This window comes from Tyto alba, unplaced genomic scaffold (assembly GCF_018691265.1).
Source record: "Tyto alba isolate M040663 unplaced genomic scaffold, T.alba_DEE_v4.0 Super-Scaffold_2, whole genome shotgun sequence".
NCBI classification, from domain to species: domain Eukaryota; kingdom Metazoa; phylum Chordata; class Aves; order Strigiformes; family Tytonidae; genus Tyto; species Tyto alba.
The window spans coordinates 57532892-57553138 of NW_024881282.1; the positions used below are offsets into that span (position 1 = coordinate 57532892).

The 20247-nt window shown below is 35.7% G+C and overlaps 1 protein-coding gene across 2 annotated transcripts in view; it reads left to right on the top strand.

The window, feature by feature from the left end:
- Window positions 1-20247, top strand: part of ADAMTS20 (ADAM metallopeptidase with thrombospondin type 1 motif 20) — a 103845-nt gene that overhangs the window by 66115 nt on the left and 17483 nt on the right. For both annotated transcript variants that reach the window (XM_042792774.1, XM_042792775.1), the window contains exon 28: window positions 249-425. In XM_042792774.1, the coding sequence (XP_042648708.1) occupies window positions 249-425 (177 nt within the window). The remainder of the gene's footprint in view (window positions 1-248; window positions 426-20247) is intronic.

Consider the following 20247-nt stretch of genomic DNA (forward strand, 5'->3'; position numbering starts at 1 on the left):
ACTGAGACTTCTTGTAGAAAATCACTTTATAAACTATAAAAATCTAGTTTGGTAAATGTTTTGATGAGAGAATAGTTTATTCATTCTATGAGATTAGACAGTAAGTCCTTATTCTTGAATTGAGTGTCCAGAGAATATGAAAATAGACATAATAAATAATTACATTTACTGATTACTGCTATATCGTTTTGGTTTAATGGTAGATGTTGGCTCAACAGAAGTGTTGCATATGAAATTCTGTCTTTCAGTGTACTCAAACTTGTGGAGATGGAATAAAGACAAGACTGGTGATTTGTCAGCTTCCTACTGGCCAAATGTTGGGTGATCAAAACTGTGAAATTCTAGACAAGCCACCTAATATGGCACAATGTAATGTGCATTCTTGCCCTGGTGATGTTTCATGGCATCGGGGACCATGGAAATCGGTACGATAGCATTCACTAATATTTTTTGCTTTCTTGTTCTTTCTGTCACTCTATTTCCCCCTGCCTTTTAAAAAATATATCATTATTTTATTTAATAACAGTGAAATAATAATGCATATGAAATATAGTCTATGTAGTTTTATTAAGCAATTGTTCCTGCAGTCATTGAATTAAATGGGAAACAGCCATTTACTTCATTGGGAACAGTATCATGCTCTATAAAACATCATAGGGAATATTTTGAAAATTATCAGAAACCATCATAGATGATAGCAATACCTAACAGGTTATTCTATTTTGAAGGTTGATGATCTGATCTGTGTTTAAATTGAAAAGTATATGCTGTAATTTACACTGTAGTATTATCTACATATTTATATTTGTAAAAAAAAAGCTTTCTAGTGCATAACTTTTTTTCTAATAGTATATTTAATTATAAAATAACTCACACATGTATATTACACTCTGTCATCAAACATTTTACTCCGTATTACATGTATATTTGTGTATAAAAGTTTATATTTGTGGTTTTAAAACAGTGACTAATTAAAGCTGTCTATGTATAATTATTATGTAACTATATGTTATTGTCTACATGTCACTGTCTGTTAATGTGTAAAAATGCCTACAGTAATCACCATTAATCTTTAAAATTACCACTAGTAGATTATTAACATACCGAAGTAATCATAGCAAATTCTACAATATAGAATACATTATATTTCTCAAGCAGTGAATTTGACAATGATATTTATTATTGTGATAAATTCTACGGAGAGTAATGACAATCAAAGGAGGTTGGATCCAGTTTTGGTTCCATCAAAATCAGTTAAAAACCTGTCATTAATATTCCTGGGAGATGAGCTAGGACACCAGGTTTTTTTGTTGTGTTTGTTTTTTGTTTTTTGTTTTTTTTTTTTTTTTTTACTATTAGTATAATTATGCAATTTGGTTCTTTGAATTAACATGGAAACATTTTCTAAATGTTGCCCAATTTCAACTTTAATTTATTAGTGTTTATATAACCTATTCTAATTTATTGCAATCTTTCATTTTAAAGTTTGAATTAATAATTTACCACAGTTATCTCCTTCTTCCACTGTGCAAAACAGAGTTTTGGGTTTGTGTTTAGCAGACACCAGTGTATCTTATTTAGCTGTTAGCAATATAATTAGTGGTGACTTGCTAATGCTTAATTGATACATGAACTTCAGGTGCTGAGAAAACAAGCAGGGCATCCAGCACACAGTTGCCTTTGAACTCAATGTTTGTTTTCCTTTTAGATTGAAAGTTATTCACAGGCTGTTAATTCCCTGAGTAAAGCAGTTTGTCCTGCATTATTAGGTTACCTGTAAGCTAATGTAGTATATTGTAAATATTACATGTCGGTTAGTTTTGCAAAGATTTTCATGTTGCTTTATATCTCAGTTGACATAAAAAGCCATTTTAATCCTTCAAAGACTAAGTTTAGAATGGAATCTAGTCATCAGAGAGAGTTTGTAGTCTGTGTTTTATGTATGAGTGAAAGCTCTGTGGTTATTCAGTAATAGTTTTAATTTCATCATGCTATCACATGGTGTGCAGAAACAAATGTAGCAGATTCAGGAAATAAAAGCAGGCTCACATATTAAACAGGCTGTCATTTCTCAGTAATTTAGCTAGTTTGAATGCTGCCAACACGCAAACTTCAGTTAATTTTTGTTGCTGTTTAAACAGATCAAAATTTATTCATTGAGGATGACTATTGTGAGAGAGTGAAAGCTTTACTTACAGAAACACTGTTGTAGCCTAGCGTAAATGTCTTTGTTTAGCCTTCACGTGTCAGTGGTGATGTGATAGTTTGGTGATAGATCATGGCTCTGCCTACCTTATGCCTTTCTGACATACAATATGCTCTAGTATAAGGGACTGTTAGTGGCTGGACACTCTCTGGAGGCTGGAGCCATCAAGCATGTCACATCTACACTTATTCCCTTCTCTATAAAGACAGCAAGAATCAGGTAAAACAATAGAAGTATTGAGTACTATTTATGTGTCTGGAAAGCAATGCATTACACTTTGATATCTACGTGGCTCAAACCATGACAACTAGTGAGATTCCAATGTCAAAATATAAGTAGAAACTGAAATGCAAGACTTAATGCGTGTAGTGTAATTTGTCAGAATAGATTCTACCATCTTTTGCTTCTGGCATGCATGGCACAAATGTAGTACATGGAGAGGGTGAGGAGAAGGAAGGGAATTTCTGAGCAATTGCTTTACCTGGAACAATTCATTGAATGCTGTCCCTGTCTTTGGATCGGCCAGTCCAGAAATGGGTATCGAAATTGCTTTAAAAACCTTTTCCTTATTCTGATGTAGCTTTGTCTAAACCATGTCTGGACTAAAAGTTTTGCTCACGGATTATTCTAGCTTTTTTACATAGCCAGATACTTTCCTCTTGGATTTTAGATTCCAACAGAAATAGATTCAGAAAAAGTCAAATTAGTTAAAACTAATTCAGAGTCCTGAGTCAAGAACCTGCTCCACCACATAAAAGGATCGTTCTAGGTTTTCAGTTGTCAGTGTCTTTTATGCTTTCTTCCATATTGGGGCATGCTAATTTCTTCTACTAGTTATCACTATAAATTTGAGGATAGAAGAATTTTAGCAATATGCTTTTTAAGTACATTTCTTTCAGGTTTTGATTCATTTTACACAATGTAATTAAAATAAAATGTGTCTTGTAAATGAACAATAGGGCAGTTGCAAGGAAGGCTCTGTTTACGATTTGAAGCCAGAATTCTGGTTGATGCTTTCTGCAGTTCAGCAGCTACAAGCTGTTACACTTTATAGTATCTGTCTATGGCTACTGAAGCTGACCATTACAAAACTTAAAGGCTGTATACTCCTTTGTAGCCAGTTTCTGCAGTTGTCCAATTGGATGTGAAGCAAGTAAGTCTCAAATTCTAAAAGGCTCATACCACTGCAGAACACTTTCTCAGAAATATTATGCATATCCAGAAACTGTGATTCTTGGAAGTTTTGAAACTTTAATTCAGTCCAGAATTTTCCTATCATGATATCCAAGTCAGGAAGACTCTGAAGTTGTACAGGGAGAATGACTTGGAAACACATCCTTTTGCCTGTAACTTGAATTCATTTAATCTGGAGGTCATTGAGAGACTCTGACAATAATCTTCTTGGAATTTAGTTTACATCTTCTGCCCTCTTAGTTTTGTGCAAATTTCTAAGAGTATTTTCTTTAGTAAAACCTGAATCATGCTTGCTTTTTTTTTTTTTTTTTTCCCCTTGCCTTTTTATCCAAACCCAAAGGAAACAGGGTGGATTTACACCCAGTCTGTGCATCTTGATGGGTTCTGACTTGTTTACAAAGAATATTGGCATAAATTCTTAATGTAAATGAGGTTGATAATTATTACACAAACATTCCTAAATTCAAGTGTTTCAAAATTTGAAATATTTGATTTCAACATTTCATTGCTTAATTGGTCTGTATCTAAGTGCACTACCTTTTTTTTTTATATACAAAATTTACATTACAGATGTATGTATTTTGATATATACATATTTGTAATATATTTATAAGTGAAATGATACTTGAGGTAAATATAGCTGCTTATTTTAATGGAGCTGCACCATCAGTAAATTTGGCCCATGTATCCTGGATATTTTTCTGTTAGACTACTCTAGTTTCATTGGTGAAGAGATTGAGGCAATGATCCAAAACTTCATGAAAGAATTAATAAAACACAAGCTAAAAAGTATGGAAACCATATGTCACATTATATAATGTCAAGAAAAAATCAATAGCATTCTGACAGCTGGCTAAGAGGACTTTGTTCCAGTGTAGTTTTTTATTGTATCCCTTCTTTCCACAGTGCATTACTGGGGTTTTGTATTTAGTCCATGCAGTAAAACTTCTGGTTTATTGTATTAATGTTCATCAGAGTGGTTCAGGTTTTCTGACCCTAATGACAAGAAGTTGGTTTTTACTTAAATCATGAAAAGAGAGAGTATTACAAATTTGTATAGATACAGTAAGGTTTTAAAACTGAACCGTAATGACTAGGTTTAACAATTTTGTGCTGGAAGAGAATAATCTATTTTAATTGAGTTCAATACTGCTGCTTTGTTACTTTCAATACTGAGCCTTTTTTCCTTTGAACAGCATTTCCCACATCCACGTGCTTTAGTGTTCTTAGCCAAACAGTCATCTGTTACCTGACACAAAGTTATGTGGGAATATAAACAAATCAGCTGTTAGTTGGGTTAATGGTTATGTTTAGATACAACACATCTTCAGATACATAGTGCAGATACATATACAATCCTGAAAAGCTTTCATGTGTAACACCAATGTAAAGTAGTTATACTGGAGAATAAAATACTATTTTTAGCAGTACTAGGAAATAATTTGACACACAGTAGCAAGTTAGGAAATTTCCAGTGCCAAAGGCCTGGCCTGGTACTTGGGCAAAAAATGTTTTGTTTTACTGTTCCTTCTGCTGTTCAACAGGTGATAACTCTTTTACTCATCTAGTATGCTTTTCTTAATTGAGTTTTTTTTTATGGTGCCTTCACTTCAAGGCTTGTATTTGACTACTAGCTGAATCTTCTCCTTTTTATCTCAGTTTCTTTTAAGATTTTGGTATTTATCTCTTGGTTAAATGGTCATACCTTCATTTCTAGTCTCTTTCTATGCCTCGTAGATTGCTGCTGTGCAATAGAAAACAAGTGTAAGTTTCTCAAAATTCCTGATACATACATGCTTTTATTGTTTTATATATTTTCTTAAAGGCTTTATGGAGTGTGAGGAGGAATTACACTGGAAGAATAAAATAGGCTATTGATATGTGGGAAGACAATACCTTCCAGCTTCACACAGTGAGGAAAGCTTGCTCACATTTTTGGATTACAAGAATTTTGAGTTGTTTAGAAGTTTTTGCTTTTATTTTTAGTCCCACATCGTTTTTCAGCACTTACCAAAACCCTGGGAGAGCCAGGTAGCCAAACAGTAAGCTTCCTGCTTAGGCAGCTGGTGGTAGCAGTTGATGTTACCCTGGAAGCTTTGTATTTCATTAGGGCATTTATTCTTGTATGAGTATGGATAACAACGTAAAATTTATCAGAGGCATTTTAACCAGGTGAGCACAACTTGAAAGATATGTTTGCTTCTCATCCTTTCTTATCCCTTTAGAAAGAATGCATAACTGGATTACTGAATCCAGATTGTAACCGCGTGTTACCTAAAGGTCATTGCAGTAGTCTATTATCAGTAAATCTGATAATAGCACTTTTGAAACCAGATAGCTTACTGCGTGCATGTCTTACCTGAGCAGATGCAGCGCAGGAAGCTGCTGTAACTTGAAGGTGATGAGTATGAACAGTTATGCCTCACCACCACACCATCCTCAGTTTTCTCTCGGTCAGTCTTTTTGCGGTGTTCTAGTTTCCTCATCTGAACAGTTTCACATATAGTCATTGTACAGCTCTGCTAATCACTACGAGTTACAGTTCAGAACATAGCAAAGTTAAGGTCCATCCTGAGGTTTTTATTTTCTGTTAGATTTTTCTCAAAACCACTTACCTTTGGAATTTTATTTGAATACTCATGGTATGAGTTAACTGTAGTGCAGTCATTAGCACTTTGTTTTCTTACATTTGTTTTCTTGGCATGTTGGGCTTCCTGCTCTTTTACTTCACATTTATGTTGTGAGTTGAGAAATAATATATCCAGTTCTTTTCAAAGTCAAGACTTATGAGGAGTCTGTCCCAGAGTTTTACCATATACCAGTTGTGAAGTCAGATAACTATAGAATTCTTTTCTTAATTATTTCAAACTTTTTAAAGATACTTTTGGTAATTAAAGGGACCTTAGATTAAAAGTAGACAGACACAACTTTCCCAAGAATAGTACTTGTGCAGAGTGCTTTTATGCTGTTCGATCACTATTAAAAGAAAAAAAAGACTGACAGCAAGCTAGTCATGTCAATTGTACTTTGTTGTTAGTCAAGAAACTGAGTATCATGGACAAGTGTTTCACTAACTGTTCAAATTATATTAAAAAAGAAGTCCCACAAAACTACAGTTTAAGAATGTTAGTTTTTCAGACTTCTTTGGGAACAGTCTAAATCTGATTTGTGCTGAGGTGTCTTTATTGTCAGTGATACAGGCAAGATTTGACCCTTACAGAAGATAATTATATTTTGTTTGTCTGAAATGTTGATAAATTTTTTTTCCACACTCTTAGAATTTTTATGTAGTTTCATAAGTACTACTTGTGATTTCAGAGAAAATAGGCATGAAAAGAGTGTATCAGCTCATCTTCTAAGTTACCTTTAAGTGTCAGAAATATCTTACTGCTATTACTTACTGCCCTTCAGACACATAATGTGGCCACTCTTTAAAGTAGCTGTTTTTGTAGTTTTTCAGTTTTCTTTTTAGTTGCTCCTGAATAATTTCAATGTAATTCTGTTTTTGCACTAGTGGAAGAAATCTATTATTACTTTTAATTAATATAAATTTATTTTTTAAGAAATGACATACTAGTCCCCTTCCAGAGTTGTTACTGTCAGACATCCCATTGACTTCTGCAAAAGCAGAAGTAACCCGAACTTGAATAAGTAAAATATTTATTTGTTTTCATTTTAATGCAAAAAAATCTTGCTATGTATGATAAGTGCCTTCATTCACTTTTTCTAATGTGTAAAAAGTATTTATATCTTTAAAGATAATCTTTTATATTAAAAGGGAATTCAGAATCAGTGAACTTGGTTTTCAAAACCAGCTTCAGTCTTTTACCTCTACTTCTGCTGCTGCCTAATGTCGAACTCCAAAATACCTCATTACCAATACAGCACATGTATTTAATATCCCACTGGTTGAAATCTTAATGTTAGCATATGCTATTAATTTTTTAAAACTTTGGAAATGAGGGGTGCCTTCTCAGAGATAACTGATAACAGATGTCACTGCCCAAATAATGTCATAAAACAGACTTGGGATAGTGGATTTCATTTAGAGTAATTATGATTAAAATGAAAGAAAATACTTGTTTCCAAAATTAAAAAACAAATATTTGTGTACTGTTCATCAAGTTTAGAGGAAGTTTCTTCATTTCGGTGCTATGTTGCCTGTATAGGTTGAAATAATAAATAAGTTATAATGTATGTGTGATAATTTAATGACTGTGACTTGTGTCTGTGAAATACAGTTGCATTTTAACCCTTCTTTTTTATGCATGTTGTGTGGCTTTGTGTTTCTATTTAATGTGTCATTTATTAAGGAATGCTAGTGTTTAAAGTCCATAAAAAAAAAAAAAATAAAAAAAGGGGGGAGAGGATGGGAACTAACCACTTTTGCTTAAAGTGTTTTTTGTTTTTTTTTTTTTTTTAACCATTGAGTAATCTTTGTGTTGCAATGAACTTCATATGATATTTTAATGACATTTTTTTCATGGGGGAAGCTCTTGAACAGAAAAAAAATATATAAACATTGTTACTGATGAAAGCAGCAATGCCACTGAACAGCTGGACTGGAATAGGTAGTTGGCGAATGACCTTTGATGATAAAACTTAAAGATACTAGCTGTTGAACCTTTTGCTGGAGCTATAATTTTATAGCCCAGTCCTGCTCCCACCTAGTGACAAAAACCATAGAAAACTGAGGATCATAACATAATGCTCAGCTCTTAATCTCAAAGACATAATTTTTTACATTCTTAAAACACTTTTTGCATGAGAAGTTTTGCAGAACTTTCAGATTCTCCATTTAGAAAGAGGATATGTAGGGGGGGAACATAGTCAAAGTGAAAGAATAAAACCAGAATAACATGGAAGGCGAAATAAAACAGGTGGTCCTTAATACCATTTGTAAACACATATAATCATTTAATGAGAAGGAAAGGAATGTCAAGCTACTGGTATTTTTATTTCTTCTTAGCAGAGTTAGAACTTTCAGAAAAGCTGAAGGGTTCTGGGTGGTCAGATCAGTGTGAAAACCATTCTGATCTGCCTGTATATATGTGGCAGTTTTGAAAATCCCAGTCACAACTCATAAATATTGGTTCAGTTAGTTTTTGAGACCCAAATTTAAAAGTTGTTAAACATATATTAAGGTGTTAGCATTTCCAAACATTTACGAAGATTGATAGACACATATTTTGGTTACCTGGCATGGGTTAGGAAATAAGACTTCTGTAGTTCTTTATTACAGGTGTTCATAGTCCTTTCTTTGAAAACCAGTAATTGTGGGAGACCAGTGACTCCACTAAGATATATATTGATCAATATAGAAGACCGTTCTAGCATGCATCTATCTATAGCCCTTTTACTTCAGTGGAGCAGGATCGGGCACTTAGATTTCCTGCTGAATCAGTCCTTCAGAAGTTTGCATGCTTGCCCACATTTATGCACATGACTAATGTTGGAAAGATTGATCTGTAAGTAAATTGAAAATATACAGAAGAGTGGCTTAGATTAAAACCAAACTGGAATTCAACATGGGAAGGTAGGTAAAATGTTGTATTTCTTAATATCTAAAATATATTCATAAACGTATTTTTGTGCCCAATTAATATTTAAAGTAATTTGTGTCATTTTTCCAAATTCTTTAGTTGATATTTAGTTAAGTGCTGTAGAAAGAGTTATATTTTTATATACCTCTAAAAGGTCTGAAGATTTTCTGACAATACTATATCTTTCCAGTATATATTGCTTTGTATTTCCGATTTTCTTTAAAGTTCAAATACAAAACATTGGTTTTTAATCCAATGAAAAAGTGAAGTGATACTTTTTATAGAGCAGACACACAGAGCTCTTATATTTCTTATTCCTTTAATTTCTGAGCTACTGTTTTGCTGCTGCTAACATGATTCAACATGATTAATCAGAGATTGCAGTTGCTGGTATCTAGTGTTTCTTCTGCTCATTTTTAGGTTTTTGAAAACTCAGCTAAGACTAATTGGTCTACCATCGTAAGACTGTATTATCTCTAGTTATTACTGTAATTGGTTAATTGAAAGAACACTATCTCTTAATATAAAAAAGAAGAATCCAAAAAATTAATTTTTAAATTGTGAAAAGAGTATAAACAACTGCTTTTCTTCTGTGCAAACCCATTCATTGTGCGAATGTGGTTTCCAGACCAGAGATCCTCTGTCATGTTAAAAATATGGCCCAACTTTTAATGTGAAGACCTATGAATAAAATGCTGCTCTGAAGGGATGAACGTTACTTTTCAGTGAAAATAAAGATTATGTTATTCCCATGCATTTATTCAGTTTTCCTGAGCTTCCTAAGAGGCAGGAGGCTATCCTCCCTGTGATGCAGTCTGTTAAACTGTGTCAGGTTGTTGGAAGCAACAGTGGATTCACTTTGTGTTGCTGTTTGGTTTTCGTGGAGGTTTGTGAACACAACTGCTGGATGGACACAGATACATCTGTTGTTCTCTGTTTGGAAAATGTTTCCAGAAGTTTATTTATTGAAAACAGAGAAAAAAAAGCCCGCAGTTTTTTTGCTCACACTGGAATTCCTTGATTTCTTCTGGATTTCTCCTATCTCCATTTCTACCACCCTTCTTTCTTGATGCTTACACTTTACTTGCTGTTTGTCTCCAGTGCCTCTGCCTTCATGTAATTGCTTAAAGGTGTTACTAGTGTTACATGGCTGTGGAATAAAGAAAGGTGAGACTTGCTGAAGTCTGGCCAAGTCAGCAATTTGACGTCTACAATGGTGTAGTGGTACAGGCATTTTTACCAAATACTTTCTAGGAGGTTTTGAAGGCAAAGAGCACGATTGCTGTTTGGTCTTGTAAATTTGATACAAATTTATACTTGTAGATTAAGATTTTCAGAAAGACCTAGTGAGGGTCTAGCTCCGTTCCTGTTTGCCACTGATTTCAGAAGGATAGGTAAGGCAGAATTGTCTGTTGGGGTGGGGGGTTTTGTTGTTTTTTAATTTACCAGTGTTCCTGTATTTCTAACTGTGATTTGCCTCAGCCATCAGTCTGTTGTATATATCATTCAACTGAAAGATGATGAAAGTTAGGTACACGTACCAGATAAGTTGTTGCAGGAATGCTGGCTAAGCAATGTAGTTTATATGTTCCCTCCCTCACAGCAATTAATAAGCTGACCATACTTCTCATTGTTCTGATATATACTGTCATTGATTACAGTGATAATATTGCTTAATTGAGGGCTGATGGTGAAGTTCTTAGCAGAGGTACATGCAGACCCTTCAGGAACACTTAAGACCTGAATATGAGGTAGCAGAGCCTACCAAATGGCTGCTCAAAGGTGGTGGAAATATCTATTGTTTATCCTCAGGTGGTAACCAGATGCAACGGATTCAAATCAAGAGCAAATAAGGCAGGGAGAATAACTACAATTCGAGTTTTACTGTAATTGAGAGATGAAATGGAACCTATAAAGGAAGTGTTCAGTGAGATAACAGTAATGACATATCACAATTGGATGAAGGAAAACATATTAATCATCAACTCATTCAATTGTCATTTTTAAATTTTAAAAAATATGAAGCAGACATCAACAGGAACACAAAATATCTTCACTTAGCACAAGACTTGTTTTGGCATTGTCATGTAGCAGTGTTAGCATGCCTGCCACTGGTAGATGGTTCTCTGTTAGCTTACTGTTGTGACTAACAGTGAGCTCTTCTTCCAGGGAAGCTGAAAACCAAAAGGAAGTAATATCTGGGGGACAGGTCATGACAACCAAGTCTGATTTTGGCATTTGACTCAGCTTTTCATGTTCAAGTCCAAAAATGTATGATATTTATTTTCTGTGAAATTAATTTCTCTTTTTCTAGCCTTTCTCGTATATTTGCCACTGTCCTGTTCATCTTGTTTTATTTTCCTCCTCTTCCACTGTGCCACACAACATTTCATAAACACTCACACTGATGTCTCCATGATCCATGTGAAGTGGCTTTGTCACAACACAGAACACAACATAATTGTTCTCTAATGCCCTAGATTATACTCTCACGGAAAATAGGGAGGTGGTAATCTCCTCCCTGTATGCCATGTTGACTTATTCTTCTCCAAAATTTCAGTCAATTTGGTTCCTTGTTATGAAATTTAAACTTGGATACTGATTTGTCCCAGATTTTCCTTTCTTGAGTTATGTGATTAGCATTTTTTAGGCTTTACAGTGAACTTTTATGAAAGGCTTTTGTTTTATTTATCAGTTCTCAGTCCCCCTAAAGCTTGAGATTTTTACCTGGCATCAGGAATTTTCACTCTTTATAGCAGCAGAGTACCAGAGTCACCTCCAAGCAAGTCAGACAACACTTTTCTTTTAAAAGAAAAAGGATAGTATTTTGTCAAGAAACAAAATCTTGTCCCTTGTAAATTAATTTATTTCTTAAAGTGGAGAGTAATAAGAGTTTGAAACTTTTAGGAAAGGAAAGATATATTAAAAAAAAAGAAAAAAAAAAAAGAACATGCAGGAACAGTAGTTATATAATATGTAAAACATGGTCAGTCACAGAAAAAAGTTTCTGAAAGTTTCATTTTCTTTAATGAGGACACCTGAAGCAGCACCTTCTATGAAATGCAGTTCTTTAGGCACTGAATTATTATCTGAGCATGCCCTTAAAAAGGACTTGGATGTGACTGAACATGCACCAGGATCCAAAGATACAGGTAGTGTAAAAACTAAATCTTACAATTGCTAAAATAACATTGCAGCTGTTTTGTCAGTTCTGTCGTTGTGTTACTGTAATAGCTAAAAGCTTGTTTGAAGATGTAGTTGTGCTATATGTATTATATAGGTAAAACAGAGAAGGCTGCTGACTGGAAAAGCATACAGTCTCATTATAAGATGTACGTAGACAGGTTGGGAATGCACAGCACAGCGAAGTCTGGCTGAGTGTCACGGTAGATGGGGAGCTGAGCATGGTAACAGCCTGTTTTTCAAATGCTCTGTAGTTATCATTAAAAAGGATGCCAGGCTTTAGGCGGTGATGGGCAGAATGGTGGTGTTCATCATGAGGGGGAAAGACATGACAGGGCTTTCAAAAAAGGACGTGGTCATCTGTTTTATTTGTGCTGAGCTTGAGGTAATGGATAGTGCTATGAGATGTTAGGTCAAATTAACAAACTTATTCACAAATCTAACTAGAATGAATAAATGAAATTTTGTGGATGATCATTAAGTGGAATTTCAAAAATTCTGGTTTTGATTTTTCCAACAGCTGCAAGGAGTACGGTTGTTCATCTGCCAGCCAGGCAGATTGCTGTTTTGCTGAGAGGTTTCCCTCATTAAGGCTACTGACAGCTGCACAGGACAAAAACTGTTGAACCATGTGGTGGCAACTTTAAATATTGTCTAAAATTCCTCTGTAAAATCGTCAGTAGAGTTTGACTTCTGCAGACTTGAAATCAACTTACTGTCAAGATCTGTCCTGATGATTCTTACTTTAATATAATGGAAGGGTTTATTTGGGTTGTGTTTCATTTAATCATGATGTCTTTATTTTTCAGAGAATATATTAACACTTTCCTAGTAGGTGCCATATATCTCCCTTCATAACAGTTTTACCTTCCTGATATCCACATCAATCCTAAAATCTGTCTTTAATCCTCTTTATTCCTCCTTAACTTCTACTTTATCTATGTATGTATAGATATGTAGTTTCTCACTTAAGTCCACCTGATAAAGGTATGCTTCAGCATACTTGGAAAATAATTATTCAGTTTTCCATTATCCTTCACATGAAAGTTGAAATGAAATTATTATTTTAAATAGAATCTGTCAAAGGCTGCCGTTTTATGGAGCACGAAGTACCCAATCCTGTCAGAAAGGTCATGGCTGTGGACAGGTTAGATGACCTCAAAAGTGTTGCTGCTGTCTCTGACTGTTTTCAGCTGCCACATGAAGCTATTAAGTCATACTTGAGTGCACTCCAGTGTCTCCTACACCCACCTACTGGGATTGGTTTGGAGAGCACTGCTGTTTGCATCCATGATACCTATCTGGAAGCCCTGGAAACCAATATATGGATGGTGGAAATTTGGTGTGTGCTTGCTTCTTACCCCATTATGCAGCCAGAGTGAGTAGCCAGACCAAAAATGTAGACATGTTTTTTGGACTGACCTTAGAAAAAAAGTTATTACTGCCTCCTTGTGTTGCTGAGAGGAGTAAAGTTAAGAAATTCCAATATTAGATGATGATACTGGCTGCAGCTGATAATACCTGCAGCCAATTTTCTCTGGTTTTCATGCGATGAGAGCAGTAAGTAATGGCAGTTACTTTGTGTGAGGGCCATCCTTCCTGAAATTCTGTGTTGAAGAGAATAGCTTCTGAAAGGCAAATTTACAAATTTTCCTCATGAATATTTGAGGGAATTGACTTTAGCACTACTTCTCTTTATAAAAATCTATCATTTATTCTACTCCAAATTTACCATTTTTTTATTAATTACAAGTAACTGATGTGAAATTGTTAAGGAGGAAAAATGTTCTTCAAATTGAAGATTTTTAAATAATGCTGTAAATAAGTAACTTAGTACTTTTACTTGAAAGCTATCTGAATACAGAAAATATGTTCTCATAAGTACTGTAATTTTGATGCAAACTGAGTTATGTATAAAAATATTATCAAATTATACTTTTTGGATTAATTTTAGCTCAATGTTAACTAGAAAAACTTGATTGTTACCTGCAGAATCTAGCTATAAATAACTTGGGTGTTAAATATTGCAATTGAAATACTCAGGTATATTTGGAGAATCCAGTAGCAGAGGAAGGAGGATGGCTTTCTTTATGTGGTAGAATAGAGAGGCTTGAGACTCTCAAGCCTACCTACAGGTCTACTCATTAAAATATCCCTACAAATCAGAACAATAATTTTGTTTATAGGGGGATGGATAAGGATTTGGGGATAAAACTTCATTTCAGAGGCTGTAACAAATTTTCTCAATAATTTAGGTCAGGGAAGGTGATTGTAGAATCGTGAGCCATCCATGCTTAGCAAGGAATCAGAAAGGACTTCAGGCAGGTCTAAAAAGTTCATGGAACGTTCAGTCTTAGATAGCTAATCCTAATTTGTATTTTTGTAGGTGATAGTAGTTTTGAACAGCTGAAAAATGTGCCTTTTTTGTGGCATAGAACTGGCAGCCTGCACTGTGAAGTCTCACTGTAGAGCTTGAACAGAAAAAATACCTGTATTTTTGTCCTCTCTCTGCCTAAAACCTGGGAAAGAACAACAGTTAAACATCATGATTATCTGTTTGGTTTAAAGAGGTGTGATTAGATCATGCATTGATGGGTTGTCTATACCTAGTGGTTTTTAGATGTGCTACAGTAACTAACAGCACACTTTGCAAATGGTTTTGGCAAGTCCAGCAACAGCAATACAGAGATTTACACTGTGTCACTGACCTTGGGGGACCATTTGTCAGTGTCATGGGAGCCAGAGCTGTGCTATGGACTGAACTTTGCAAAGTGTTTTGGCGATTATGTTTGTGTTGCATTTTACTGAAACATGGGGAGTGCTCATTTCTCACCTTTCACATTTTGATACACAAGAGGTCAAACAGATTCAAGGGGTGCTATGTTTCCTCATGCAAAGGCAACAGACAGGGAGGAATTTGCAGTAACTGTGGAGGCTATTTGGTGCTTTCTACAAATAGACCTCACTCAGCAGTAATTCATCAGCTTGAGAGAAAGGGACCTGTTGGAACTCACTGGGCTTAGCTGGCTGCACATTTGGTCATTAGAGATACAGGCCTTCTTGATTTTTTTTTTTTTTTTTAAGTATATGTTACTGAGCTTAGAGATCCAGCCCAAATTGTGTTGCACACATGTCACCTAGGTAGTTTTTAGATCAGAGAATAGCATTGCAGCCCTAGAGGGAATATGGTTCACACTTACAGGAGGGAAGTGCATTTATTATTAAATTACATCAAAGATTTCGCCATGTTTGCAGTATGACTGCAAATATTACTGCAGAAATTAGTTGTCACTCTATATCTTATCTTCCAAATGTCATCCAGAACTCTTGAAACTGGGAAGGCGACAAAGGACTTGAACAAAGAATAATAATACTGAGTATATGCTTGTTGGGTATATGCTTTGTGTTGTGGCATATTGTAACTCTAGTGTTTCAGTGGATATACAGCATAGTCTTGGATACCTCCTTGTAAAAACGTGCAGACAGTTGGAGTGTTCAGAGAACAGCAACACGGATGGTAAGAGACTTGGATAAAGTGACAAATGAGGAGAGGCTCGGGTAGCTGTGTTTTTCAAGACCAAGTCTAGAGAAGAATGGACTGAACGAGGTGTTCTTCCAACATGTAATCAGTGGTTATAAAGAGGTGAGTGTTTCTGAATAGAATGAGAAGTAACCATCTTATTTAACAGTAAGAGAGACTGTCATTAAATCCTAAGATATTTTTTCTAACTATATGCATGGTTATACAGTGGAAAAATGCATGCAAAAGAGGCTGTACCATCCTTGTCACTGAAGACAAGACTGACAAACTGCTGTCAAGAATGGTCCAGGTATAGCTGATCCAAACTCTGAGCAGCATAATGGATTGGATGAAGTCTCTGATTGCTCCTTAGCCTAGCCTTCCTCCCTTCCATTGATATAGCTGCAAAAACGCATTTAGAAAAGTGGCAAAGCAGATTTACAGACTGCAGCTGCAAGGAGGACTTAATCAAATCAAGATATTTTCTGAACACCAGAGGAATGTGCTACAACACTGAAATTTTGAAATGAAGCTGTACTCAATTAAGTGACTTAAATATCTTCAGTAGTGAGCAAAGGTGTAACTTAGATGTAGCAGTAAATCATACACGTAACTCTTGGAGTTCAATCCGCTCTTTCTCAGGAGTGATGGAATGTTTGGTCTTTTGTAACCATGGTCCTTTCTCAGCACTTGAGCTAATGGCGCAAGTGTTTGTACCTGTTTTAGTGAAGAATTACTGACTAATTCAAAGAATTCGGTAGGACCTAATTACAGAGTCTGTTGCTTCTTGATAGTAGTCTATGTACTTAAAGGAAAGAACAACTTTTTGAATACTTTTACCTGAAAAATACCTATTTCATGCTCAAGCATTGCAAGGACCCCTGGGGAGATGCAGCTAACGGGGAGGAGGCAGGCACAAGAGCTATTTCTAATATGGCAAATGAAATGTTGAAGTAACTCTCAATGAAGTAATGCTCAAAGTAATGTTTTATTAGTGTGTTGTGCAGTAGTGGTCACATTCTACTTCTAGCATAGTTTTGAAAGAGCCCAAACAGACTTTTGGGCCAATCAAAGATCATTAAAATGCAGATTGTCAGACAACTCAAGCAACTACTGTGTTTAACCCTGTAGGTTTGTAATTATTCTGATCCATTATAGAAATTCATCGGGTTTTTTTAAACTTGTCTTCCTGTTGAACCACAGAAGTACCTGACAGGAAAAAACCCCAAACAACCAACAACAACAACAACAACAACAACAAACAAACAAACAAAAAACAAAACAAAACAAAACCAAAACAAAACAAAACAAAAAAAAAAACAAAACAAACAACAACAACAAAAAACAACAAAAAAGGAAGAAAATACTTTTTAACATTTGTAATATGTTTTATGGGTTAAGATAAAGAATTGGCAAAATCCACGCACACATCAGAGCAAAACAAGGAAATTCATTCTCATTTCCTATGGGCAGGCAGGTGCTCAGCCATCTCCAGGACAGCCGGGCTTCATTTAGCATGCCAAATGATAACTTGGGAACACAAAACACCATCACTCTGAACTTCCCCACCTCATTCTTCCCCCGGCTTTTATTGCTGAACACATGGTCTGGGATATCCCTTTGGACAGTTGGGGTCACCTGTCCCAGCTGTGTCCCCTCCAAACCTATTTTGCACCCCCAGCCCACTCGCTGTTGGGCAACATGAGAAGCAGAAAAGGCCTTGACTCTATGTAAGCGCTGCTTAGCAGTAATGAAAAAATCCATGTGTTATCAACAGTGTTTTAGTCACAAATCCTCAACCTTGCAGTATACTGCCTACTATGAAGAAAAATAAATCTATCCCAACCAAAACCAGTATAGTTAAAGTACTACTTTTAGTCACATTCATTTATATTTTAAGTCCCTGTATATCTAATATGAATGCAAAAAGAAACTGTTATATGCTTTCCATTTACTGGTCTGTTTTTCAGTATCCAGAAGTCCACTTAGCTACCAGCTAAGCTACACAAAACACTCCCTTGAAATAAAAGATTAAGAAAATTTAAAAGAAAATCCACCAAATAATCCAAGACCTTCAACTTTTCAATGAAATAATAGCAAAAGAACAAAAAGCTTTTAGTGAAATTCTGCATGTTGGCTGCAGAAAGAGCCTTAATTTGGTAGGAACTGATGATGACATGCCTGTCTGAGAGTCTGTCTGTACCACAGAAAGCACCATGAGTTCTGTCAGGCTAATCCTCACAGAACTTTATTATTATGAAAAAAACCCGAGCAGATGAATCCTAGTTACCAGCTTTATGGAATGACTTTGAACAATAGTAATCAAGTCCAGCTTTTTACTGTAGTTTTATGTTTTTAAAAGAACCTGACATATGGGAGATATTACTTTATCCAATGTTGAGACAAGTACTGGAATTTCTGTGTAAAATTGTTACAGGATGTTTTTTTTCAACTTGCATTTTTTAAAAGAAACATTCATATTTCTTTTGAGATTTAAAGTTCTTATGGATTACTTTTTTCCTATACATGCAATCTGCTGGAAATACATGGAAAATATACTATCCATACGCCTCCAATTGTGTGGAATGAAATACAAGTGAAGCCACATTATAGACATATTGAGCCATAAGGACTACATTGTTCTTGACCATGTTCAACTTTGAATGGAAGGAGGTCATGCAGCAAGTGAGCTAAGTGTGGTTGTACTTTCCCCAGTCAGGAGAGTTAAGCCTTGGGAAGATCACTACCAGAGCATCTCACAGAGCAGAGTGGGCACCAAGCAGTGAGAGGACCATATTTCACAGACAGAGTGTAATAATGTGTTAGGAGCTCCAAGAAGGAGCACAGGCTTATGAAGGGCAAAATTCAGCCTTGTAAGAAACACGCTATAGGCTAGATGCTCTAAAATGTCATGAGTGGTTTCCAGAGAACAGAACAAGGCCTTGCTCCTGTACAAGTGAGAAGTTGACACTTCTTACTGATGACACAAACCTGAAAGGAAGCTCGTCAGGCAGGTGTCTTGGGTCAGTGTGTGCAATATGCAGCTCTCCAAGGAAAACACTAATAGTGTGGGGATAGGACTCAGTGCAAGATGCCTTCCTGTAAGCTGTATTTAGATGCTTTTAGCCACTTGGGAACCCCACTCAGGGATCTTCTATGGAACCTATATTTTTAATTCAAAGAACTGAGCAGGATCTACGCTTTGCCCTCACAGAAAAACTAAGAGGCATCCCCCACTTTATATTGATTAAAGCTTTTGATTCAGCACTTGAGAGTTGGTTTCCTTTCTTTGGTAGTCATTCTCTGTGCTGGAGAACAGGCAACCCTTATCTGCTTGTCAGGAGTCTCCAATAAGAAGCTGTATTGGACAGGAGTAGTCTTCATTTCTTTTGCTGAAGGTGGGTCACTATCTGGTAAAAACACAGCTGAGCCTGCCTGCATCTGACACCAAGGTATTCTGGGAGGAAACAGTTTTAAGAACTATTTTTATATATTATCTAAGGAACGAAGCCAGAAGAGGTCCAACTTCAGGAGAATACTATACTTACTATACCTACAGAGTACAGTACCTACTGTCTTGAACATTCCATTGATGATCATGGATCATCTACATCCAGGGTGAAAGCATTAGCTTTTTCATGTGTTAAAGAAAAAAAAAAATTTAAGAGCGTTTCTCTTTGTTTGCACTAGATATCGTCTATCACCGTGTTTTGTAACGTGTCTAATTCACCTACTCTGCGTTCAGTGTATTCTTAGAGCTATTGCTTTCTTTAATTTGTTAGTGGAAATAGAGGAAAATTGGTTTTCAGGATGCTGGTTGCCCTTACGGGCTTATAAAGTGCTGAGCTGGTCAGCCTGTTGAAAGAATTATGTGTGCTTGTAGAATTAGACTTTAGCACCAAAGGAACTTTTTAAGGTCTTTGACTGCATCTCAGGGCATCCTAGGTGCTTCTGTAACCGATACATATGCAGGGCCTTAAGAATAACAGTCCTGGAAGTTGGTTCCTAAATTTTATCAAGATCCCACTGAAATTGTAGAGGATCTGATCCTTGGAGATATTTAGGTTTCTCCTCTTCACACTGATGTGGGTGGGAGATGCTCACTGCAGCAGATAGAAGGATCTGGCCCTGTGGAACTGTGCTGAAGTGGGCAAGAGCTGCTCCACGCAATTCCAGGAGACACAGTAGCCCAAGCACCAGTAAAGCTGCTTGGAGGTACTTCTTAATTTGGCAATTTACTTGTTTTTAAATTTTGGCTATCATATTTAAGCAGAGGTTTACAGTTACTTAGTGTCTGGGTTTTTTTTAGCTTTTAAAAGTATCAGGATCTTTCACCCATAAAACAACAACAACAAAAAAACCCCAACAACTTCAAAAGTTAAGTTGAAACCCATAATATTAGGATACTAGTGAATTACCTCCTGCACTGTAAAGTTTCTTTTTTCAGTGTAAGATCTGTTCAACAGGAGGTTTGGATATATGGAAGCACAGGCTCAGATCTGTAACTTGATGAATATGTGAAAGAATAAGATAACAAGTCTGTGTACAGAAATGCTGTCTCTGCATTTCTAGAAAACTTACATTTTTGTAATGATTTAATG